This window comes from Camelus bactrianus, chromosome 8 (genome assembly GCF_048773025.1).
Source record: "Camelus bactrianus isolate YW-2024 breed Bactrian camel chromosome 8, ASM4877302v1, whole genome shotgun sequence".
NCBI lineage: Eukaryota > Metazoa > Chordata > Mammalia > Artiodactyla > Camelidae > Camelus > Camelus bactrianus.
The window spans coordinates 68,663,603-68,690,061 of NC_133546.1; the positions used below are offsets into that span (position 1 = coordinate 68,663,603).

Consider the following 26,459-nt stretch of genomic DNA (forward strand, 5'->3'; position numbering starts at 1 on the left):
AATATATAGTTTTATAGATTGTCAGAATACATACGAGGTGTCGAAATACATAAGGTGTGTTTTGATACTTTTTTAAAAATCACACTGAATTCAAATTATTATTACTTAAAATTATGGTTTTACTATTACTAGCTTATCATTCATAATACCTCAAACAAAATTACACCTGCTAAAAAGCATATTCAGCATTCTAAGAAGTACACAAATCAAATGCATTTAAATGCTTCCCCCATCTTTGGAGTTATTAAAAAAGTAAAATGAAGGTGTAATTTACTGATTATTTAGGCTTGTTATAAAGACAATCATGTAAAGGACAGAATGAGTTAGTAGCAACACTGACTTTTGATTTTAAAACATATACTAATTTTAACACTTTCAACTCTGTAACTTCAAAATTGAAAGTTAAAATGTTGCTGATTCGTATGCACTTATAAAGGTAACATGGACCAGATCCTGCTGGGAAGTTATATTCCTTGGTGGCTCAACTTTGACACCAGTGGTTTTTAATCTGTGTGCTATGGTGCACAGGGGCCGTCTGGAGCCACACCCCTCCTCACTTGCCCTTCAGCCAAGCACAGTGGTTGCAGTCAGGGGGCAGCGCCACCCCCAGAGGGAGTTTCAAAATGTTCCTTTTGTTATAATGACAGGACTGGTTACCCTACTGAGACCGAACTGGTGGGGGCCAGTGGTAAGCATGACAGTACTACCAACAAGGAATCGTCCCATCCAAAATGCCAACGGTACTCCACGGAGAGATGCCAATTGAGAGGAACACTTTTTTTTTTAAACTTCTTCTGTGTTAAGAGTGGTATGAGGACGAAGTGACATTTCTTGTGCAGAAAACTTACATGGAAAGAATAGGCTATTCATATAACAGGTTCTGGTCCAAATAATGAAAAGTAATTTTAAAAATATGATTTTGAGGTGACACTTATTTCCCCAATTACACTGCACTGACCTACTCAAAATTTCTGACATTTCTCTCGCCATTTGTTCCCTATAAGAAAAAGGATAACACAATACAGTGATATAAAAGACAACCACATAAATTACTTAAAAGACCTAAAAGCATAATTAAAATTTGTATTTTCAAAAGGACTACTGATTTACTAACCATATACTTTTACTTTGTGAAAGTTGATAATGTACTTTTCAACATATATAGCCACAAAATACAGCACAATTTTTGTTTAAATTCATTTAGTTATTTGAATTCCATTTTTGCAGTAGGAACTCTTAGATGAAATCTCATGAGAGCTACACTTCTGTGATATTTTTACGTATAGAATATAATCAGCATGTTCTAAATGCACACAGGAAACTTGGCAGGATACAGATTCTACACGAGGAATTTTGTGGTAGGGTTGCTCAGTATAAATATTAATTAGACAAGGCATAATGGTGGTAAACCAATCTGATCTACTTTACAGTGTCAGAGTTCAAATAAGAGTCTGATGTGCTCAAAGCTCCAAAATTCTAAATCAAAGCATGCTTTAAAAAAATTCAAATGCATCAAATACTTGTTAAATTAAAGATCAGAAGGGTTCTGACCTTCCAAGGATAAACATTTCCCAAAGGCAAAAACTTACTTTTATTACCCAGAAGAGTGTAACTTTTCTCAAATTTGGCTTAATTCTGTGAAACGGAATGCTCATTTCATCATGTTCATCAACTTCATGAGTATTTTATTTTCGTGTCCTCTCCTCTCTACCTTCATAATTAATCATTTTCTCACGCTTTCTATTCATCAGGCTCTGGTAACCTTAAAATCTTATAAATCAAAAGAAAGGAAGATGGCTATGTTCGCCTCAGGGCTCAGTTTTCTGGATGCCTGCCAGGAGCTGGGACCCTGATTACAAAGCAGCAGAGACGTCTCTTTCCTTGTGAGGAACACTGGCTAAGATCAGGTGCTGACGGGGCTCTATCCAAGTAAGCACAAGTCAGAGAAAAAGTCATCTTTCAAAACTGATGATCAAGGACAAACAAATGCAAATATAATCTAATAGAAATTAATCTAGTAAGAATTTTCCAACTTTCTATTTCTCTTCCCACAGCAGATTTCAAGGGAATTCATGGCCTTTCAGAGCTCTTTACTCCATGGTCTGTCATCACGTGGAGATGCCCCGACACTACGCTGGATGGCAATCTCTCCCGAGTCTACAGCCCACCCCACGCTATGGTACTGCTGTGGGAGCTACACTGTATGTACTGGGTACAAATGGCTCCTGCATCTGGGTCCCCTTCTTATTTTCCCAAACTATGTGCAAATGCTCACAATTTCACCTTGGACGTCAGCTGACTGCTAGGCTTATTTAATTCAAACTCAAACAGGAACTATAAAGCAGTGGGTACAACAGCACCCACTCAGGGGCATTTACAAAAATCTTAGTGCACTGTGGCAAGAAGGATGCTGTTGAGAGTACATGGCTGGCACTGGATGAGGTGAGGGGGTCAGAGATGCCAAATGTCCTACGCGAGAACTGCCCCACATTCCATGTGACTTCAACACATCCGCCAGACACAGAGAAGTGAAACGTACATATATGTATAGTTTTACACGTAAACAAAGTTCTACATGTGAAACGACCCTTTTTTTGCATGGTTTTGATATGCACAGAAGTTTTATAGGAACTTCTCCACTACTGTAGAATGGAGAGGAGACTGTATTTAACTCTGTTCAGAACTTCAGAAAGGATTGTCCATAATTTCTGGCATTTAAACCAATTTGCATTTGTAGTTGCTGCATTCGTGGTGAGTTTATGTATATGTAAAAACATCTGAGTACCTGACCATGTTATCCTCTAGCTGTGAGCAAGCAATTTCATATTAAAATTAGTATTAAAATAAATATAATTAAATAAATACTTATAAATTACTGTCCTCTCATTTCTCTTGTACTTACATTGCTTAGCGAGAATTATTAATATAGGTTCCATCATTTATAAAACATTTGTTATTGGTATTGGGGTCTGACAGAGCTGCGAACCATCACTATAAAGGGTACAGCTGGAGTTCTAAAAGCTGTTAAAATTCAGATTTTATATATATTTTGAAATTTTACATATATAGCACATATATTTAAAAATATAGGCAAAAATATGTTTTATGCATATAAAATATATTTTATATGTATATCCCAAATGCTACTTAGATTCTCTCTCTGCAGAGAGATCTTGACAACAGAAGAAACACTAGCACCAAAATCAGCACTGCATACGTAACGGCAGATTATGAGCTGTTTAGATATTAGTAGAATGAACTATCATATTTACTGAAAACTCAGCTATCTGCTGTGACTCAAATACTTTAAATATTTCATTTGTTCTTATTTTTATTTCCACATGTACTTCCATAAAGGCATAAGGGTGGGCTAATTAAAAACACATAAGACAAAATGGGTGTTAACATTTAAACAAAGCTAGCAAACACAAAGGAAGAACCAAATGATAAACTACTGTGATGGAGCACCAAACAGGAGAATTAAACATTCCTCCTGGGAAAAAAAAAAAATAATAATAATAATGTAAAGTTTACTTCAATGAGGAAAATATTTCTTCTGAAAAGTATCCACAACCTTTTTTTTAAGCTTATATGATTAAATCAAATGTTTAAAAGGGGAATGACATACGGTGTCATTTTGGGTCCTGCTCCACCAATTCTGTGAAAAGAATACATACATTTTAGTCAATGCCATAACCAATGCTCAACTGTGAAAAATCTGGATTGTGCCAAATTTGTTTCAATGCCTTTGCTCATTGATTTAAAAAACTCCATTACCTTTATTTAACTCTATGTGTGAGAACATTCAGAATTTTAATGTTTTTGAATCTTCTTAAAAATGATTTGAAAAGAATAAATGAAAGGCATTGAGTGAAAACTGAAGAGCAAATATATCACATCTAGGTTAGAAAATTATTCATTGTAAAGTTTGCTTGTTTGTTTTTAGTAGAATCTGGATATTACGTTATAATTTTAGGTAATGTAAAATCATCACTTTGCATCAAGGATCATATGTAAAATTGATTAAGATCACATTTTAAAATACATTACATATGTGGAAAGCAATTCTTACTTAGAAGTTACTGGATGGGAATCCAAGCTGAAAAAGTTAACTTGAAATTGTTTATTGCAGCAGAATCTAACTACATATATTTTCTAATGTCTCATAGGACCCAAGAACATTTTCATGCTTTATATTAAGAACAGAGTTACTCAGAGAGGTTCTTACACATTTGTTAGAAAGAATTCAGTGTTAACAAAGGTAAAATAAACATTCAAGAACATTAAGCTGCAGCCCGCGGAGTAAGATAAAATTACCAAACATGGGAAACCTGTAGAGAACATCGTCCACAGCGCGGTGCTGATGCCTGCGGGACAGAGTATAAAACTACCGGGCGGTTCAGAGGGGAAGGGGTTCACGAGGACAAGGCGGTCGGGGAAGGCTTCCTGGCAAATGACTGACAGAAAGGGCCTGAAGGGGCATCGGGGCGGGGACACCATCCCTCAGCCGTCCCACAGGAGAACAAAATCCATGTCTTCTACCTTTCATGTGATAACTGCTTGCAGTCTCTCCTAACTACTTGGTAGTGGTCCCATTACCTAGTTAATTCTGCTTAACTTCAATCATCGGTAACTCGTCACTTAAGGTAAAGGTCCTAAATGGCCCCCCTATTTCTCTGAGACCATTCACCTCGGAAGAAGTGCATCTTTCTGGTGATGGGATGGAGTCCACATGTAAGCCAGGATCTTATACATACTATGCGGAATGACACTGGAGCTAGCTAAATATTTCAAATGCTCAAGCACAAGAGTCCACCGTAAATACCACCGACGACTCCATCAGTGAGTCTCGTATTAATGAGCTTCAGGCATAACGAAGTCAGCTCTGTCAAGGCAGGACTCCCTCACACACAGCAGGGGGCGCCGCCTGGTTCATCGCGCCTGGCCCACTGGTCAGTTACACGCAAAGGCTCCCGGCCACGCCAACAAAACACAGGCGGAAGGAACAGAACAGCAGCTGAGCTGAGTCTGCAGTTCCAGAAGCCACAGCCGGGCAAAATTATCTTAATATCTTTGTCAAACAGTGAAATGTTCACAAAGAGCCCAAATATTGGACCCAAACCAAAGAGCTTAACAATTATTATAACACATAGGCCTATTCAATTTAAATGTAACTTCCACATACAATTCAGCTGAGTTCCCTAGTACACTCACCAGAAAAAGCGTGAAGGCAACTTAACATACTCTTTTCCTTCCCTATCTTTGTTTTCAGCTAAATAAAATCTAATCGCCACTTTGCAATGAGAACCAAGTTTTTTCCTTTCACAAGGAAATAGCAACATCTAGTCGCTGTATCTTAATAATTTTGTCATAAACACTGCTCTGACATTCTGAAAAGCATGGTTATATACATCTGTGTGCCCCTCGATATACCTACAACATATAATCCTACATAAAGGAACCGCACAAACTAGTTCTGCTTTGTATCTACAAATAATGAAAATAACTAATGTTTCTACATTCTATATTTTTAAAAAATGAATCTGTTATATTAAAACCTTCCTGCAACTTATAATAAGAACATCTGTATTCCTCTACATTGTATTTAGAGATAATTCAGAAACTTAAGGAGCCACAACATTTCAATGTGATAAACCTTCCTTCTTGGAAAAGAAAATTATTCTAAAACATGCGGGGGGGGGGGTGCCGGGGGAAAAATGAGTGTGTAAAATTTCTCAAGTGTTAGGGTGTAGGACATATTTCTAAAAATTTGCACTAGGAAAATAATAAATCTCCCCCAAAAAAATAAATAAGAAAAAAGACAATAATAAATCCCAATCTCAAATATATTAAACAGGATTATAATATAGTCACTGATTTTCATGCCAGTATTTAATGGCAGATATTTAGAAATTACCTGCCTATCCTTCGCACAATACTCGACAATTTCAGAGCGATGTTTTCTTACTCATGAGCTGAAACAGCCGGTTTAATCTTCAATAGTTCAAAACTTTGATAAAAATCGACTGTTTCATTCACTTGGGTGTAAAAGTGAATACAAGTAATTTTTAAATGGAAAATACACCGGGACCTAAGGAATATGACTTTCTCCTACACCCTTCACGCTGAAAGGAGACAGGGAAAGGGGTACCGCGGCGAGAGCGCCCCGCCCACCGGCCCCACCCGGGGCGGTACCTGCGCAGCGCCGGGTCCGCCTGCGCCTCGTCGCTGATGAGCTCGGCCTCGCTCTGCGCGATCCTCAGGGCCAGCTCCCGGTCCCGCCGCTCCTGCTCCAGCACCGCCTGCTGCTGGGACTCCTCCTCCCGCTGCCGGGCCAGCTGCTCCTCCACCTCGGCCTGCCGGGGACAGAAGGCCATGGCACCAGGGCCTCTCCACTTGTTGGCCAGATCATTCCCGTCACTACCTGGAATTGTTCCACTCAAGTTTTCTCTTTTTTAAACTAAGAAATACATACTGTTTAACCAGAAACCGTTTCAGGAGCCTCTATTCTCTTTTATATTATGAATAATGCTTCCTCGTTCCCAAATCCATGCCATGAGTTTCACCATTCTATTAACTATATAGTGACTTATCCCGGATACCACATGAGTATCTTAGGTACCACATTAACACCAACACCTAAAGCAGATGTTAGTAATCTAAAGTGTTGGTTGTGCTCATGATAAATTAGAAAGCCAAAGCAGGCACTCAATTACATGATCAATTATTCCCAGATAAGGACTTTTTAAGAAATGGAGGTAGAGAGACTCTCTTAATCCTAAATTATAAATATCAGTATCTACAAAGTTATGAAATAACATTTTAAAACATTATAGTTATGTTTTTACTGAATGTTGATCTTTCTCCTAGGAATAATAACAACAAACCATACTTACTGAACTAGGCACTGTTCTAAATGCTGTAACATGTGTTAACTCATTTAATGCTCACCACTATTATTTATCTCCATTCCAGAGAGAGAAAACTGTGGCCCACGGTCACTCACTGTGACTCGTGCAATGTCACAACTTCTGTCAGTGACAGAGGCTGGATTTGAACTCACTTCCCTAGCTCCAAAGGCCCTTCCCCATAACCACTTCAGAAACCACCTTTCGTCTCTGGGATAAATCAATGACAACTTACCTAGCAAATCAAGATCTTGCTTTCACTTCTTTTGTTTTATAATTTTGTAGATTCTATTTTGATAGAAATTCAGTCCAACTGCCTAATAAGTACAGACCTGAATACGTTTTTCATCGTCTTCCCTTTTCTTTCTCTCTTCTTCTTCTTGTTTTCTCTTTGCTTCCATCTCAAGTTTCCTAACAAAGAAACAGAAAACTCCTCAAAGATTTAACAGAAAATAAGGAGTCCTTCAGAAGGCAATTTGATGATCAATAAACAAAGGTGACAGAACGGGAAGTCAAATTAACCTCCTGGCCATATACAGTATCAACTTATTTTGAAAAATAAAATAAAATCTAACTCTACCAACAGCAATTCTTCTGAAACAAAACAAACTCAGTTACATTCTAGAACCTTTACTATCTCTAGATTAACTCAGTTACAAAGCCTATTTATAAGGTCCTGATTACACTGCTTCCCTCTACTCCTTCTCCAATTAGACAACTCTTATATTCTTCGTCTACTCCAGTATGGCCATCTTCCAAAATGCTATCAGTGCTAGCTTATAAAATAATATGAAGTCACAGTTTTGAAAAGAAGTCGTCCTCAGGTGTAAGAGTGTAACCAAAATTCAGGTTATGGTTCAAATCATTTTATGTCATTATTGTAAAACGAGCTTACTTTCTCCATTTTCAAACTGATTCTAAAATTGGCATTTAAAAAGAATATGACTTTTGACAATAAGACTATTCACTGACCACCATCAACACGAGGAACTCACTCTCCTGTGAGCTTCTAATTCAAAACAACAACGTAAAGGCCTTACATGCGCCTCTCCTCCTCCTCCTTCCTTCGACGACGTTCATCATCTTCACGTCGCTTTCTTTCTTTTTCCATTTCTTCTTGAATGCGCCTCAGCCTTTCTGCTTCCTCTTCCTGCTGCTTCTTTTTCTGCAGTGCACTGAGGAGCACCTCGGCGCTTTTAACTAGTGCATCGTATTCCTTCTGTATCTGTTCCCTTGTCATCACAGTGGACTTAGAGAAACAAAATAGACAAGCACTTAAAAAGTTCTCTCTTCTGTTGCACAACAATGTGAATATACTGACAACTGCCGAACTGTACATTTAAAAATGGTGAAGATGGGAAATTTCATGGTATGTGCTTTTACCACATTTTCTAAAAATACACATATACAGCGAAGACTGGAAACGTTGGTAAGCAATAAGCCCACTATCTTTGTGATACTGTTGGAACATTAAATAATATTCAAAAAAAATTTAACATTCTCTCTGTGCACAAATATCTGAGTCTATTTCCTACCAATCAAGTAATCAAATATCTAAGGATATACTGTAGGCAAAGTAACATACTATAGTTAAAAATTTTTTAAAGGAATGATTAGCTAATTTTACCAGAGTTTACTACTCTTTAATAATACTTCAGAATATCAAATACATCCAAAATTGTTGGATGATTTTCCTAAATGTGTCTAGGTTGATTTTAATTGATTAATACCACATAAACAGGCATGGCTCCTGACAGATATATAAAATCAGCTAAGGTTATCCAAAACATTTTTATTTTTCTCTGGACTTCTTTCTCCATTCTACCTCCAAGATTGATCACTGTCTACATAAAATATCTGCAGAAAATATCATAAAAGGCTCACTTTAAGGTATTATGTCCCACATAATTGCACTGAATTATGGAAGTAGATGAGAAAAACATTAAGACCTTAAAATATAACAGAAAAAGATATGACTAGACAGATGGAATATAATTAACAAACAAGCATATAGGAAAAAAACTTTCAATTTCACTGGTAATCAAATGAGTATCAAAATCAAAAAAAGAGGCCCTCTTTTTTCCTACAAAATATGGGGGAAAACTAATTATTATTTCATAAGTTAAGTAAGTTATGATATAGCCTACATGAAGATAATGTAATAACAGGGACGAGGCAATAACACAATGATAGGGATACAAAACGAAATCTACATTACGATAGTAACTAGCAGAAATACATGCATATGAAATACGATGGAGGGGAATACGCAACAGTATGATAGTTGAATGCGTTACTGTAGAGGGTTATGAGTTTTGGGGAGATTTTTTCCAAATTTTCAATAATATTACATTACTTTTAGAATTTAAAAATTAGTTTCTGAAAGTAGAAAAACAGGAAACAAAATAAAATAATCCGCACTAATCTCTCCCAGTAGTGATTTGCAAAAGCTTACCAACAGAGTATAGTATTTGGGGGAACCTTCCCTAACAACAGATGAAACTGCATAAAAACTGTCTTTTTATTTTTTTTGCTATGAAAATTTTCAAATATAGAGTAAATAATATAATGAGCATCACTTCCATCATTGAGACTCAACATCTGTAACATTTTGTATCTTTAAAAAAAAAAAGGACAACTTTCTATACAATTTGAATACCAGTAACAAAAGATACTAAATTATTTTTTAAAAGTCAAAGTCATTTGGGTTTAAATTACATACCTTAATTTTGGCCATTAAGGCATCAATAGAAATTTCAAGGTCCTTGACCTGTTTATTCATCTCTGGTTTTCCATCTTTCAATGCACTTACTACTTCATTAAATTTATCAAGTCGTTTCTTCAGTGTGCCCACCTTAACCAGGCCATCAATGCTGTAAAGATAATGCTTCATTAGAGTTTAGTTTCACCATATAATGCTACAGGTAGATTTTTCACTGTAGTAAAATGCTAAATATTGCTATATATCCTTATTTCACTTCTGTTTCCACATTATTTGATATTCTTTTTTTTTTTTAAAGATCTCCTCTTGAGGGTAAAAGAGAAATCAAATACAGATGTGAATGACATTAGTATCTGTCATTAAGTGTTAAGCCTTTTATATTTACACTGAAAATTTTGAGAAATCAAATTATAGAAGAACATAAAAGAGTAATCTCTTTCAAGCAGTGTTAAGGATTAACAGTTATTCAGATCTCCAAGTTTAAAAAGTCTAAACTAATCATAAAAGACTCAAACAAGAAATGGACTAAATTTACAGGGCTACAGTATAATTCCTACAAATAATCTTGAAAATTAGGGTCAAAATATTAATGAGATGTTTTTAAAAACAATGTCAATTTGACAGTTATCGATAGGCTCAAGTCACTAAAATAATCAGAATAAAACAGCTTCTTTGAAACATTTATTCCAACCTTTTATTTCAACCATTTATTTCAACCTTCTATAGTGTTAACATTTTTGTAAACCACTTCATTTTTGTAAGCTACTTCAAGTCCATTTATAGAATGAGGCAAGTAATGAATTAATGAAGCATTAATTAATATCAAATAAAGAACATAAACAAAGGCTAATACATCTTTTTACAAAGAGCACGAGAAAAAGATAACCTAGTACCCTAACTGCTCTTCACGATGACTTCACAGCCAATTACGTTAGGGTAAACAGTCCTACGGGACTCTTTAGGCACTGTTCATCTTACCGAGGTTTGTGTCTCCTTTTGCAAAGCCACATTCGAATAGTTTTTTGCATTTTAATGCAGGCTTCAGCTCGGTATTTTATTTTGTTTTTCACTATGTGAAAGAGGAAAATACAATGACAGAAAATTATTTCGTTTAAATCAGACATACAGCATTTTAAAAAACCACTCATTTCCACAAAGCAATTCTCAAGAAATGTAAAATCTTGATGAATGTATTATACCAGGCATCAAAATCATCAAGTTTATCATTTCTTTAATTCCTTATATATCTTTTTCTAAACTCATTATATATTTCTTTTTTTTTAATTTTTGTTTGTTTTTGGTTTTTCTTATATTTTTTCCTTTCTTAAGGTCTTCTGTTTCTTTTGTGGAGGGGAAGGTAATTAGGTTTATTTATTTATTTTTAAGAAGAGGTACTGGGGATTGAACCCAGGACCTCGTGCATGTTAAGCATGTGCTCTACCAATGAGCAATACCCTCTCCTCTTCCTTATACTTCTTAAAACAAAAAGGACCTCATGTATACGGCTAGGTGTACATTTTAAATGTATTATTTCCTTATTATGCTACACTATTGCTTCCCAAACTGTCCTAGGCAATATTGGTCTATGAAATGTTAACAGGCATATCTTGAAAAAAGGATTCATGTGTCAAATGAACTTAGGAAAAGCTGTACGTTATACCTCCTTTTGGAGATTGACAATGAACATACTGAGTGATGCCCTCTGAGAATCCTACAATAAAAGCATCTGTTTAACTTCAGTTACCCACAATGTCCTAGACTGATCTGACCTTGAAATATTTTTTTCAGAGGTTCCCCATTAATATCCTGCAAAGATACTGTCTGGTTATTGACTTGATCACCGCACAACTCACTCCACAAATGGTAGAGATAATTTTAATATAATGTGTCTTCCATCAGAATGCAATGTTTAAAGCTGAAGGCATTTAACTATAATGACAAGTATGTTCATATTTTACCTGGAAAATGATGAGAAAAGACCTTCTGCTATCTGTTTTTTAAATTATACTTTTCTTTCTATCTATATTTCAGTTGACTAATGAAAGACCTCAGTAATAATCTTTGCTCGCGTGATTCCTTTTCATTAGGTCAAAGGGATTTTTTTTTATTAATTAAGAAACAATTTTCACATGCCTAGCACTGTTTCAGACACTCTGGTGCGTATGGGGAAAGGGGCAATGATAAGTTCAACCAAGTTGCTAACAACGGCTCCCCACAACTAAAGGTTTGCCGTAGACTCTCAGGTAACCCACGGATATTCTGCCCTTCACCTTTGTTTTGAGTCAGAGAATACTGTAACAACTACTTATCTAACACTTTAGATTTCGCCCTCTATTAAAGGAGAGCCTTAATTAAAGACTTTCAGTCAGAGACTCTGGGAAGATAAGTCTGGAAAGCCAGGAAAACCAGTTTGGGAGCCAGTGAACTTACTGTGCAGGCAGGGAAGAGGGGCTGCACTCAGGCAGTGGCAAGAAAGAGCAGAGAACAGACGGTGTTTTGAGGGAGAATCAATAGAATTTGTTGACTGGCAAGATTTCAGGGACAAGAAAGAAGAGACAAGGACAACCCTGAAATTTTATCATGCGTACTTGTGATGTCAGGCAGGTGGAAAGAAAAGTTCTGGCTTAAGTCTGAGAGACTGGGGTACAGTATGTGGGAGGGGGCTGGGGGGTGGAGGGAGAGAATCAAGACAGTAATCCTGGGTTTATTCTTTAGGAAAGGATAAAATTAATTCTCCTATAATACATGCAATTAAAGAAGATAAGTATCATATACTCAAAAAAATTTGAAAAGAAAGTCTGTAAGTTCTGATTTATCGCACACTACACGTGAGGTGTTAACGACAGGAGTCCGGGGCACAGCACTGAATAAGTGACCCAGTCCCTTCTGTTCAGCACTGAGCACTGAGACATATTTATAACGTTCCACAAACCAATTCCCTCCCAAAATAATGCCAGGTCCTGGTGTGGGAGAAAATACCTACATTTGATGACTGAGAGCGAGCACCACTGAACTTTCTTCCAACGACTGCAGATCAGCCAGTGATTGACTCTCTTCACCAGCTCCGCTAAGTGGTCAGGGTCCGACTTCATAATCTGATCAAATTCTGCAAACTAGGGAATAATGTAAGTGACTATCAGCATCAGAAGACAGATGTGTTTAAACACACAGAGAGATACAAAATACTAGAACTCAAACCCCAGACAGAACTTTCTGGAAATGGTTACAAGCCCAATACAGACACGTCTCAGGGGGTGCATTGCAGACCCAAACACCCTCGGCTGTACTTGGCTGTTTTTTTCTTCCTTTCTTCAGGACCTTTTTTGGTTAGGGAGGGTTACTCATTGCTACTTAGTAGGTACGATAAAGAAGTAGAGAAAAAAACATTTAAATGACAATTACAGATGGTTGGCAAAAAGGTTTTATGGAGAAAAGAATGAAAAAAAGGGCTAATATATCTCTGCACTGGCTCATCCATATTCTCAAACACGTGTATACAGCTCCTGACAAGAAGGTCAGCTCTGTAAAATCAGGTACCACCAAAACTACTGTGTCTCTCCCAACACCCATCCCTGTTTTGGTCAGAGGTAAGAAATTCCTACTGAGACATGCAACACAAATAAAACAGCTAGCAGGTTGTTCAATAATAAAATGCATTATTTCCACAATTTACCATCAAATTGCGTACTGATTTCTATCCTTTACCAAATGTCCCACTATAGTATACTGAGGATGTCACACACCTATCAAAATAACTGCCTGTTGTAAATTAAAGGTAATGTAAGGAGAGTAAAGATTTCTGAAAATCTGCCTTGCAATTTCCTTCTGATTGAGTAATTTTTCCATATCCTTCTGACTGAGTAATTTTTTTCTGGAGGCAAATAAGACCAAGTGCCTCTCTCTTAACATACTTGTAATTCTAAAATAAGGACTAGAGCCCTGAAATGAGAAATGTTGAGTTTATGATAAGTGTGATTACAGCTAAGCCAACTATGAATATTTATCTATTCATTTTCTCTTAATTTTTTCTTTTATAAGAGATGGTATAGGTTCTCTGCAGTAAAAAATATTCACAGGGAAGTACATATGTTGGTAATGTATTACACAGACTTTATCTCATGCCCAAAATGTAAAATCAGATTTATTTATTATGATTAATTAAGCCTTCAAGGCACTGGAGATATTTTTTAATGATTTTGCTAAGTCAAACAAGTATAGTTGGCTATTATATATAACAGCTGTGTTTAAAATTATGAGGACAGTAAAGACGTAAAATTATTATGAACAGATTGTGAACAGCATTTAATATTTCTGTACTATATATATTTAGTTATGAAATATTCAGTCAGTTCTATATCCTAGTATGAGAACCTATAAATACTAAAACAATGGGTAGCCTAAGAAAATTATGTTACAGACAAAAGCATTTATACAGTCGTTCCTTCTAAGATTTGATAGAAGTCAGCACAGACTCCAGTCCAATCTTCTTCACATGACACACCCATCATGTTCCAGTAAGTCTTGCTTTCACAATGAAGACTCAAAAGCACTGTGAAATTTTTAATTACTGAAGATTGAATTAATATGTTCTAGAAAAGATTTCAACTTGTCTAAAACAAATATTTTCTGGAGCCCTTATTTAAGTAAAAAATTCAATTAAACAATGCTCTGATTTCAATACTTCCAAAGCTTAAAAAAACTATATAGAGTGTTACACATCATAAACGTCTCGAGTGGGAAAATTATGTGTGCACGCACACACATATACATGCATGCTGTTAGTGATAATCTAATTCAAGAATAATACAAATCATTAAACCCTTAAAAATATTCACTGACTCCAGCTATTCATATTCATCATGTTAAAGTTTAAAACAAAAATGTATTTACCTTGCCAGGTCTAAAAAATACTTTTGTTAATCCAAACTTGTAGTCAACTTCATTTAAGCCCAAAGCTTTAAAAAGAGCCTGAAAAGTAAAAGTCGAATGCCAATTAGTAATTAATAAGAATGACAGTTTATAGCTAAGAAATTTCAACATAGGTGGTATCTGTACCTTACAAAAGAGTCTTGGGTCTAATCTTGCGAGTTTATCTGGCATATACTTTTTATACATGTTGTAGAGTTCGTGAAATGAAGCTCGAGATGGGAAACCACCCTGCATCAAGTCCAGAACAGACACCATACCTAGATTCATCAACAAACACAATTATTGCCAACCACTGTGCACAACTCCAAAAATCACCTGCAAACAGTCAAACGACTTTACAAATTAATGTTTAGAAATGTGATAATTCACAGAAATTATCAACAGTGAAATATTACATAGGAAACAACACATTTATATTCAGTATGTCCCAACTGACCCACCACCTACTACTACGTAGCCAAATGTCACCTGAAACAAGCCTGACTATTTTCTAGAGACAAACTATTGACTGGTCTCTAGAAAGCTCAAATCTAATTTGTATCTTTTTTTTTTTTTTTTTTTTTTTTTGCTGCAAACCCTTGAGTCCCAATCACAGCATATAAGGCAGAGGGCTGCGTCAGGCTACTTTCTAAATCCTGAGGTTACTGCTGGAGCAAGACTCCTGACAGACTCTCCAAGAAGTCAGACCTACTCCCCAGCTCTCACCAGCGCTTAAACAAAGCAAATGGAAGAGAAAGGGGAACGCACTAGTTTCCTACAAAGATCCCCTTTCACTCATCTCTCAAAGGAACTAGTCTACTGGGGTAAAGAGTGTATCAGAGGACTATGTATATTGTGTGTAACTCTAATAAATGGTTAATCTGAGCCTTGAGTCAGTGTGAGCGCTTCATGTCAGGAAAAGCATGAAACAGCCAGGGAGAGGCTCAACTATAAATAATGCCACGACTTTTGTTCATAGAAAGATCTGGATTTCCATCTAAAGGACTACGAAAATCAAGGATGAAAATAAGATTATTCACTAAAGTGTTATAGGCCAACTGGCTACCCCTTAGAAAACAAAAATAACATTGGATCCTTACCTCACTCCCTACACCAAAATAAATTTCTTCTGGTCAAAAATTTAAATTAGCAAAGTGAAACTATAAAATATAAAAAAAGAGTGGATTTTTATTATAAAATAATCTCATTGGCAAGACAGTCTTCCTAGGCAGTCAGACTGAATTTTAACCTATGTGACCAGCAAAAACGTAAAACCCCGGCAGTGTGAGGGACGATGACAGTGTAGAAAACACACACACATACCCTCTTAGTGGGAGAGTTAATGACTAGTGCAACAATTTTAGACGGCAATCTGGAATATTTATTCATATTAATAAATTCATATTAAATATTAATAATATTAAATATCCATCCCTTTGACTAAGTACTTCCTACTTCTATGAATCTCTCCTAAAAATTGTCACACACGTGGGCAAAAACATGCACAGAGAAGGTGTGTATGTCCATTGGGTCATTGCTGGTAACAGAAAGAAAACACAGAAATTATAACTTACATATCACTTCATTAAATTATGTAATAACCATATGATAGAATATGATTTATTAATTAAAAATAATAGGCAGAGCTTTAACAAGTGTAAGAGTTAAGTGTTACCCCTGAGCCATGAGACTTTTTAAAATTTACATTATTCTGTATCTTTTCATTATTGTTACAGTGAACACATATAACTATTATAATTTAAATATAATATAATAAATATATATTACATATAATTTATATATACACTATGATGTATAATATATAATGTAATATAATATCACATACTATATATATTATAATTAAATAAAATTTAATATAATTTAATGGAATACTTAAAGGCAAACTTTCCTATGCAAAGAAATCTCCAGAACTAGATTTAGTTTTTGGCTCTGCTTGGAGAAATAAAAGTAAGGTTTGGTTGGCACTGTCACAATTTTTCCCATCTATATCAAATACACAAGGACCCTTACACATGTGTGCATCCCCACCCCTGAGTCCCTTGGCTTGCCCTGTAGCTGCAGACGAGATAGGAACTGTCTCACAGAAGTTCACTGTGAAGAGACACAATCAGACGTGGCTTGTCAAGCAGCAATTCTGGATGCATGTGAAGAACAGACTGAGCAGATGCGAGGACAGCAGTTAGGAAACTCCAGCCAAAAGCCAGGTGAAAGATGGTGACAGCCTGAATGAAGGGTCCTGAGACTCACTGTTTGCTAAGAGAGCAGGTCTTAAATATTCTCTGCACAAACAAGCAATGGTAATTATGCGACCTGATGGGAGTGCTAGCTAATGCTACGGTGGAAACCATTCTGCAATAGGTAAGTATCAAATCAACACATCGCACAAGGTGAACTTACACAATGCTGTAGGTCAATCATAGCTCAATATATCTGGGAGCATAAAAAACACTGTTTAGGAGGTCACATCAAAGGGACTTGGGGAGACCTAGATCGGGAATACACAGCTAGGCCGTCCAACAGGGCAGTCACGAGCCACAAGTTCTGTGGCTGCACTAGCCTCGTGCAACTGTTATTATTTAAATTTTTTTAAATGAAAATTAAGTAAAATGAAAAATGCAGTGCCTAAGTCATACTAGCCACATTTCAAGTGCTCACCAGCCACAAGCATCCAGTGCCTACCACACTGGACAACACAGATCTAGAATATTTCCATCACCACGGAAAGTTACACTGAACAGCACTGATACAGAGTGAGAAGGAAAACAGGCCAGACCCAAAGCCTGAAAAACCAACAAATAACACCCATGTGGAAGACGACGATCCTGCAGAGGAGGCAGGAATGGCCAGAGAATTCAAAACGAAAGCAGCGACATTATGCTGTTTCAACAGCCAAGGAAAGGCTATGTTAAAGGGATGGGTCAGAGCTGAGTGCCGCTGGGAAGCCCACTGACGTAAGGACTGCTAAGAAAATACGGGATCCAGGATCAAAGAAATCACTGGTAACCTCAGCAAGAATTATTCTGTTGGACTGATGAAGGTGGAAGCAGAATTCTCTAGGGTTAGAGAGCGAGTGGAAGGCAGGAAACTGAGAATGCAAGAATAGAATATTCTTGGACAGAAAAGGAAAAACTGGAGAACAGTGAGGCCAGAGATAAGGAGGCAGCTGGAAAGGAATGTGGGCGAGAGGGACTGGAGATGAGGTTTTAGCACATTTAAGTGGTAGAGATCTGTCTGGTCCAATACGGACAATCACTACTGAAGACTTGTGAGAAGGAAGCTAGGAAGGGATGGATGCAGTCTCAACGAGGAAGAGAGGCCCTTCCTGCTTTCTATCAGGAGGGAAGTTATGTAGGGAGGCAGAAGTGTTTGGTAGCAGACAGGCAGGCCTGAGGCTGTCTGTTGGCAGAGGCTCAGAGATCTGAGAAGAGCAGGGAGGGTCGGACTGATCTTCGTGGAGAAACAGAACACACCGGCCGGGGACACTTGGCAGGGTGACTATGAGAGCCCTCTGCAGGTCAGTGATCATGAATTTATAATGGTGTCAATCTGCCCTGCCTACCTTCTCTGTGCAGATGAGGAGAAAGGACAAAATAAGGTTCATCAGCGGCTGGGGTTTTGTGAGAGGGGTCAAGGGCAGAGCCAGACTGGGAGAGCCGGAAGCTTACATAATGGGCGGAGGGCTCTTTAAAGGAAAAGTATGAATTTACTAAAGAATAAAAAATCAGGAAGGAGCCCATTTAAATAAGGTACCCTGAAGCTAAACTGGCCTTCGCTTTCTGCCTCTGAGAGGAGGAAGATAAGGAGTCAGGGAGGCAAGAGAGTTTCAGGATGTGTCCAAGCCTGAATCAACAGGAAAGGGTCATTTCTTTCTCTTTAACCTTGGCCATCTTGATTATGTGTCTTGGTGTAGGCCTATTTGGGTTCTTCTTGTTTGGGACCCTCTGTGCTTCCTGTACTTGGATATCTGACTCCTTCTTTAGGTTTGGGAAGTTTTCAGTCATGAAAACTTCAAATACCTTTTCGATCCCCTCTGCTCTTTCCTCTCCTTTATGGGTGTACATGCAAGACTGGGACATTGCGCTGCACACTGGAGACTGACACATTGTCACTGACTGTACTTCAATTTAAAAAAAAAATTTTTTAAAAAGAAAAGAAAACTCAAATAACCAAAAAAAAAAAGAAAAGAAAGGAGAGGCCTGATGCCTTGGGAAAAGCGGGGTGGTGTGGGCAGGGATGGAGGGAGGGCGTGGAGTAAAGGAAGACAGTGAGCCTAGCGCCCATGACTTCTGAACGTGTCCAGGCGAGGAGCAGGAAGCGACAGGTCAACCACCTGCGTGAACGTTCCACAGAAGCCCAGGGTGCTGCGTCACTTCTGCTTTTTGACAAGTGGTGGAGCAGAAGCAAGGACGTCAAAGCCCCGCCTGACCCAGCGGCCTGGGCAACGAGCCACTGCTGGCCTGACGAGGCCACGGAAGCAGTCCACAGAGGGAGACACGGCTTGCAGTTGCAGGGTTTCTAGAAATTTTACTTCAGTGATGGAAAGCAGTCTTATATCAAAATAAATCTCTACCTCAATTTTGCTCAAATAATTTTCTTTGTCATGCTTTTCTTACAATTAAAGGCAATAGAAGACAAAAATCTTACTGCAGTTTAAAATAATCAAGACAGTCGTGATTTATTAGAAAACACTGGACACATTAAACTGTATTTGAACTAAGACTCCTGACACACACTGATAGAGATTATAAAAATATAGAAATACCTGAACATTGAAGTTGAGACAAAATTTGAGCACCTTCAAAGTCGTGGCTTGTCATCTTTAAATTAGGTTTGATGCAACGAATAAAGCTGGCTCCCTAGCAGAATAAAGAGACTTTTTAAAATGATACATACTGCATTCTTCTTCTTCTACTTCCAAGAACACCAGCAACTTTCAGAGGATATTATCATTAACTTACGAACCTTTTTTAAAATAATCACTGAGGAACCTAAACTTAATTAGTGTACTTTAGTAATTTAAAGCTTAGAATGAATTTCTGTATTATATACTCATAATACTAGAGGAACATGACATTTCAGATCTGAGTGCCGAGAAAACTGTGTGACGATAAAAATAAGTCTTTACATAAATAAATACTTTAACGTATTTAAACAATACAGTTTGAGGCTGACTTACACATGATTTTATTCTACATTTAAATATATTTATATACTATGTTTCTGTGATAAGAAAACTGCCCTATGACAAAAGGAATAAATGAAGTTGTCCCTGAAAATTTAGGCTGAAGAATAAAGAAAACAAAAAAAAAATCAATCTTTCTTATCATTCTATTTCAAAAATATACAGTAGGCCCTTAAGCTACACCACTGCTCTTGTTTAAAATTTTTATTTGTTAAACAATATGTATTTTAAAAAGCCTAGAGGCATTCATTTGGAATTAGTTACCAGATTATGTTGAACGAGGCAGAGCGAACACTGGTATGTACACAGTGAAACAGCTGGGCGCTAAAGCTAACATACTAGACATCTAGATAACAATTTCTCTTTCAAGTTGTCACCTTGCGAAACTGGATGGTTATTTCAACAATGATGCTCACTGCAAACATTTTTAGAATACTTTTTTTTAGAAATGCCTCCTTTTTAAAAATCACAAATGTAATCTTATCATTTAATAGCAGCATTATATTTGAGTGATGAAAATAAAATACCTCATCAGACTTGGTTTTTAAAGATGTGTGGTCCTTCAGAGAGAAATATTTGCAAGCAATGAGGATGTTTAAAAGTATCTTTTAATGGTTTCAAAACCAAGTCTAACAATAAGTTAAGCAATAATAGAAAAGACAGGATAAATACCTGGCTTTTCAAAATGACTTGAAAAGGAAGAGCACTCAGTTAAGTTCTGTGGATTTGTTTAAAAAACAAGTCTTCTCTTGAAATCATGCTTCATTTATATAATCCACATGTCAAATTTCTTTCTATGGTGAATTTTTCTTTAAAAAACAGACTGAACTTAAATGTCTAGTTAAAAATAAAAAATACTCCTAGGAAATACTGCCTCTAAAACAGGGCATAAAAATATTATATCCATCTTTTCCATACCAAAACTGTCACGGTAGAGAGTGTTACCACCAGAGTAGTAAAATGAAAATGAATTATATGCATTATCTTTAATTCTAAAAAAATACATTTCCCTTTTCTATAATAACTAATGATTTCCACTTTCCTGAAGCTAGAGGATAATCTTAATTTAATAACAGAGAACTCCCTATATTCATAAAATAATTTGACTTCACATATATATTTGACCTTTCTTCAGAACAAAACTAACCAAAATGACAACCATTTTAAAAACTGATTTTCTTAATGAGGGTATTTGGTTTTAAATAAATTTCTAATTATTCCAGGTTTACTGTGCTTATTACTAATAATAGTTAAAGAGGACCATTTAAAAACCCGGTTTTTATTACTATAAATAAAATAGATAAACAAGGACCCACTGTATAGCACAGGGAACTATATTCAATTTCTTGCAATGAGCTGTAATGGAAAAGAATCTGAAAATACATACATACAACTGAATTGCTTTGCTGTACATCTTGAAACTAACATTGTAAATCGATTACACTTCAATAAAAATTAAGTATTAAAAAATTAAATTGAATTAAAACCCTGGGTTTTTTGTGTGTGTGTACTCACAGTACTTCGAAGTTTATCCAGAAGCAAATTTAACTGTGTCTGCGGAAGAAAGGAAATCACTTTACCATTTCAAAAAGTAAAAGAACACAATTGAGTAAGTAAATATTAGCTCTCCAACATTAGAATAAAATAACATGCAATAACACAGACATATACTACAATTTAACAACTCTTTACACGAACTCTTTTACAGACAGTAACATGCAAAAATGTATGGCTAGCATATAATGCCAAGGGCAGTAAGTTATTTTACTTATACAGAACTTATATAATCAAAAGGCTGAAAATTAACAATACTAAAAAAAAAGCACACATGCACATTTGCAGGTGGGTGGATGAGGAAAAAGTACACAGGCAACGGAGGAAGTAAATGCAGATGCTGGTGACGCATTCAACACGGGGTCAGCGGAGCGGTGTGTGAACATGTGGCAGGCTGGGTGTAGCTTGTGTCAACTCCATTAAGAATGAAGACGTGTTTAAAATATACACTAATGGTGTATATTAGGGCTGCTCTGTATAACGCCTATTATAATCAAAGCCATCCTGCCTAGCTGTAAAAACCCTCCTTACTGTTTGAAAACTGTATGCATTTCAATTATTTTTAAAAGCTAGGACACTTTTCTCAAAATTTCACAATGAACACTATAAGCTACTATGCTTTCCTTTCTAAATAATAATAAGTGATTATAATTTACTCTGGCTCAGTACCTTAAAATCATGTATTTGCCTTACTTCTCTGCAAAGTAAATTAAGTATCTAAAATTCTTACATTGATTTTGTTCTGAAATGCTAACTATACTACTTACAAAAGGTAAATTAAGATGTTAATTCTTAAATTAACATATCGAATCAATCATAGCTATATTTAATAATAATAATAATAAAGTATACTTTTACTGAACGCTTTCTATGAGTCAGGCACTGCTCAAAGCTTTTCACAGCATGATCATATTTAATCCACACAATGATTCTCATTAAGGACATATGATTAGTCTCATTTTACAAGTGAAAATGTTGAGGCACTGAAAGGTAAATTACTTGCTGAGATCTCAGAGCTACTAATGGCAAAGCCAAGATTCCAACAGGGGCCTGACACCAAGGTTCATTGTCTTATCCATGATGTATAGTACACTTCAGATGTCATAGGCTTAAGCTATAAAAATGAAGTGACTCTGTCACTGGATTGAAAATGAACAGTCACACCCCACATATCTGGCTGACAGAGTTCTGACAACCTTCATCAGTCTGAACCACCACACAAATGAAAAGCAAGTATCAGAGCCACTAATTTGGAAAGGAAACTGTCAAAAAGTCCACGCTTCTTAATTCATAGACTTTAAGGACAGTATTCTCCCCCCAAAATGGAGATAAATACAATCAGAGAAGTAGAAACAGCAAAAATAAACTATCATCTGAGAGAAGAATGTCAATTACCAAAGAACAGCAGTCAAGGACCACAAGGCGTCAGGGCAAACAGCCTTGTGCAACTCACGCCTCGTTTGTATTTTATTTCAATTTTAAAGCACACAAATATTCACGTATGTAATAACAGAGTAAGATTTTCATCAAAAAGAATTCCTTTTTTAAAACACCAACAGTAAAAGGGTTATGTTTCAATAACCCGTAAGTGTCACTTTTTGGTGGAAAACTGGTTCTCAGTGATGCTGGATAACTGAATTATTACTGTAAATGCTAGCCTGTTTTGTTTTATTGTTTCACATAGCTTGAACTTCATTTAATGAGCTATTCTAATATATTCAAAAATAAGAACTATTATTAATATATCAATGCAAAATATCTCATTAAAATACTGAAATTTTATTATTAATAATGTCATTCAGTTATAGCTTTCTGCAGTTAATGTGCGAAATATAGCTTATTGTATATAAGCAATTTTAAGGCACTTCAAATCTCAAAATAAGACCTTAATTCAAAGAATTTTAGGAATGTTTTTATTTTTATCTAAATTGTCTAAAATTTTAAGTATGTTCGTGCCAGCAATACTGCTAAATTATAGTAGAAATATACTTAATAAATGATACTCATTTCATACAGTCCAACATACTATTTTAAACCAACCTGTTACTGTATGTTTATTTAGGAATTTAAGAATATCCAAGTAAGAGAAAAAATACTGCTCAAGAGAATAAGGAACTCATAATTAATGAATATAACTTTATAACAAAGTTTAAGACTTTTTATTCAGTTACCTGAAAACGTATTATAAGCTATATTTATGTTTTAGCTTTTTAAAAATCTAGTTTTATTAAAGTGATTTTATCAAGTTAGTTACTTAGGCCACTTCAACCTACAAGGTAGTTCAGGAGGCTCACAATGTTACTATAACAGTATTCTGATTCTTAAATATTGTTTATAATTACATTATTTTTAACATTTAAAGTACACATAATGAAAGGCATATGTAGGGTTTTCTTGCAAATACAACAATATTCTGTGGAAATGTGTTGGAGAGAAATTAATTCTATTTTTCTTTGTTCTATTTATTACAATTTTTTTATTCATTAAAGGTGACAGTTTTTAAATTATCTTCTTCTATTCTAAACACTCAACAATTAGAACCAAACAGTAGGGTTCCATTTCTAAGGCACATTGTGTGACAATTCCTTGTCAGACCTCAAAGAGTAAATTTCTGATCCAAAATTAATGAAACAAATGAAATGCTCTTCGATGTTAAATAAGCAGCTTGAAGGGTTTGCCACGCAGAGCATTTATCTTTTACAGACGTTATTAAAAGCTTTCATCAAATTTTAGTGTAATGTGCACACCCAAAATGCACTATGAGGGAAAACACGTCGAAAATGAATTACAAGCTGAATCGTTAACTGGAGCCGGGCTCCCTTTACCATGGCAGCCACTCTCAGAGCAGGAGTCCACGAAGGTGATCATTTACCTGAAGCCCCTGGCAGTGCCTGCTTTTCCTCTCTCAACTCAACTAGTCCTCTCTAGCCATCTCGAGCTACAACAAAACTGCTGACTGAGGGAAGAAACAGAAAACACATGGGAAAGAGGTTGGAAGGTCAACCAGACAGTAAGCAGAAGCAAGAACTTTAGGAGAAGCAATCAGACATGTTAAGCCCCAAGAAAGAACAGAGTTGTAAAATTACAAGATTTCTGTATGTTCGGTGACTATGCCCACCATATGTTACTTTGCAGACCAGCATCAACAATGCAGGGTCTGCTCCTGAATCTCACTCATGCGACTTCTGAGTGACCTACATTATCCACTGCAAAGTATAAAAGAATACAATTTTAATGAGTAAAAAAAAAAATTCAAGTAATACATTTAGCACAGATACCTTAAACTTGTTTCCCACACTGATGAAGCTAAGTTTTCCTGCTTTTTGTTTAGTATCTTTGTTGTTATTTGTGGATGATTCAAATAATTCCCGGATGAATTTATCCCTGGATTCACATATTAAGGATTCAAGAGACATATGTAGAGCATCATTATTTTTTTCCACAAACTGGGTCTGAAAAATGAAGCAAGGAGGAATGATTCAGTCCATCTTGTGATAATATCTCTTAACGTGACGCTAACAGAATGAGGTAACAGAAATGTTTTGTGTCTGTCCTGTCCAACACAGCAAGCACCAGCCAACGTGGACATCGAGCACATGAAATCCGGCCAGAGTACTGAGGAACTGAATTTCAAACTTTATTTAATTTAAATTTAAACAGCCAGATGGGGCTAGGGGTTACCATACTGTACAGTGCAGCTTCGACATCAAATGGTTCTCTCCCAGCAACGGCTATACTCACTGTTTCATAGCACACTGCCCCTGCGAAGTGCCGGATAATGAAGCCTTCATCATCTCTGATGTTCCTATGAACTGCCAGCTTAGATTTTCTGGGAATCTGAAAAATAATACATATATCAGTTACTAAATTATCAAAAAGACACTGCGTAACTTCCTTTAGAAAACATTCAGGATATAAAATACTTAAAATTATAAAGGGAATTTTCATACTTTATACAATTATACTGCTTTTTAAATACCTAATAAGCCTTAAAGTACCAGTAAAGTCGACCAAATATTTTTGGTTATAGTCTCTTAGGAAAGAAAAAAGGTGAAAGACTAAAAATAAAACAAAAACAAAAAAGCCACACTATTTAGAAGCACGTGCATTTTAAAAAGTGAACTGCCTATGCCTAAAGTAGTGGTTCTTGACCTTGGCTGACGAATTAAAACCATCTGGAGAACTTTTAAACCCCCCAAAGCCCATCCCATTTACAGCAGGGGATACTCAGGTACTGCCAGGGTTGAGAAGCTCTGTTCTAAAGAAACACCTGAAGCACAGGACTCTCCCACTGATTTAAACCACACATCCTAACACGTTTACCCAATGAGCCTGAATCTATTTATTTGAGGGAAACGAAATCATTCTCCGGATGTACTATCTAATTAGAATACCTCGTGTTGGTATCATATTTAAAACTTTTCAAAATAAAAGATCACACCTGATCCTCAAAATAATCCGAGGTTAAGAAAGACAATCTCATCTGAAAAGAAAAAGCCAAGACTTCAGAACCTTACTAGGCTTTTTCCGGGTGGGAGAGCTCGCAAATCAGAGCCTCCCTCCTCTCTGTGTGACCACACACCAGCACGAGGCGGAGTGAGGGCCCTGCAGTGGGGATGCCCGGCCCGATTCCCAAACAGCACTTCCTCACTCTGCGAGACCCGGCAGGTCACTTAATCTCTCCGTGCCTGCCCCCTCATCTCTAGCCTGGGGGTGCAAGCAGGATCTCCCAACAACGGATTATGATGAGGACTAAATAAAGTAATTTCAGTGTAACACTTAGAATGTGCCTGACACAGGCTACGTGTTCAATAGATGGTTATTACCACTTTTATTTTCAAAGAAACACAAAAGTAAAGGCCTGTACAAACTAGAGTTTACTGTCTTGCTCTTGAGGAAAGTGGCCAAAGCCCATTCCTGACACTTTAGTTTGCTGTCCTTGGAGCGACACGTCTCTGAAACCCTGGTTGCAAGTTGCTGACTAGCAACCAGTACTCCTGGTGAAGGTCACCGTGCATCCAGAGACTGGTCTTAACAGAGAGCAGTGAACAAACATGACTGAACACGTCTTCAATCTTAGTAAAAGTTCTGCTGGGGATATGAAGGACTCTGAGTCAAAGGAGCAGGTGGTCGTGCGGTGCAGTCCCCAGAGGAGGTCATCACA

The 26,459-nt window shown here is 36.5% G+C and overlaps 1 protein-coding gene across 10 annotated transcripts in view; it reads right to left on the minus strand.

Moving 5' to 3' along the window:
- The window catches only part of MYO6 (myosin VI), a 127,110-nt gene that overhangs the window by 11,143 nt on the left and 89,508 nt on the right, over positions 1–26,459 (minus strand). For 5 of the 10 annotated variants that reach the window (XM_074368712.1, XM_074368711.1, XM_074368715.1 and 2 more), the window contains 15 exons: positions 25,037–25,132; positions 24,574–24,747; positions 21,257–21,295; positions 19,322–19,415; positions 14,686–14,816; positions 14,521–14,598; positions 12,614–12,743; positions 10,609–10,699; positions 9,631–9,781; positions 7,949–8,157; positions 7,241–7,319; positions 6,196–6,356; positions 4,073–4,099; positions 3,629–3,658; positions 959–997 (listed from right to left, as the gene is read on the minus strand). In XM_074368712.1, the coding sequence (XP_074224813.1) occupies positions 959–997; positions 3,629–3,658; positions 4,073–4,099; positions 6,196–6,356; positions 7,241–7,319; positions 7,949–8,157; positions 9,631–9,781; positions 10,609–10,699; positions 12,614–12,743; positions 14,521–14,598; positions 14,686–14,816; positions 19,322–19,415; positions 21,257–21,295; positions 24,574–24,747; positions 25,037–25,132 (1,529 nt within the window). Of the gene's footprint in view, positions 1–958; positions 998–3,628; positions 3,659–4,072; positions 4,100–6,195; positions 6,357–7,240; positions 7,320–7,948; positions 8,158–9,630; positions 9,782–10,608; positions 10,700–12,613; positions 12,744–14,520; positions 14,599–14,685; positions 14,817–19,321; positions 19,416–21,256; positions 21,296–24,167; positions 24,252–24,573; positions 24,748–25,036; positions 25,133–26,459 lie in introns of those variants that run through there. The other 5 variants (XM_074368719.1, XM_074368720.1, XM_074368717.1 and 2 more) reach the window with 4 other exon arrangements.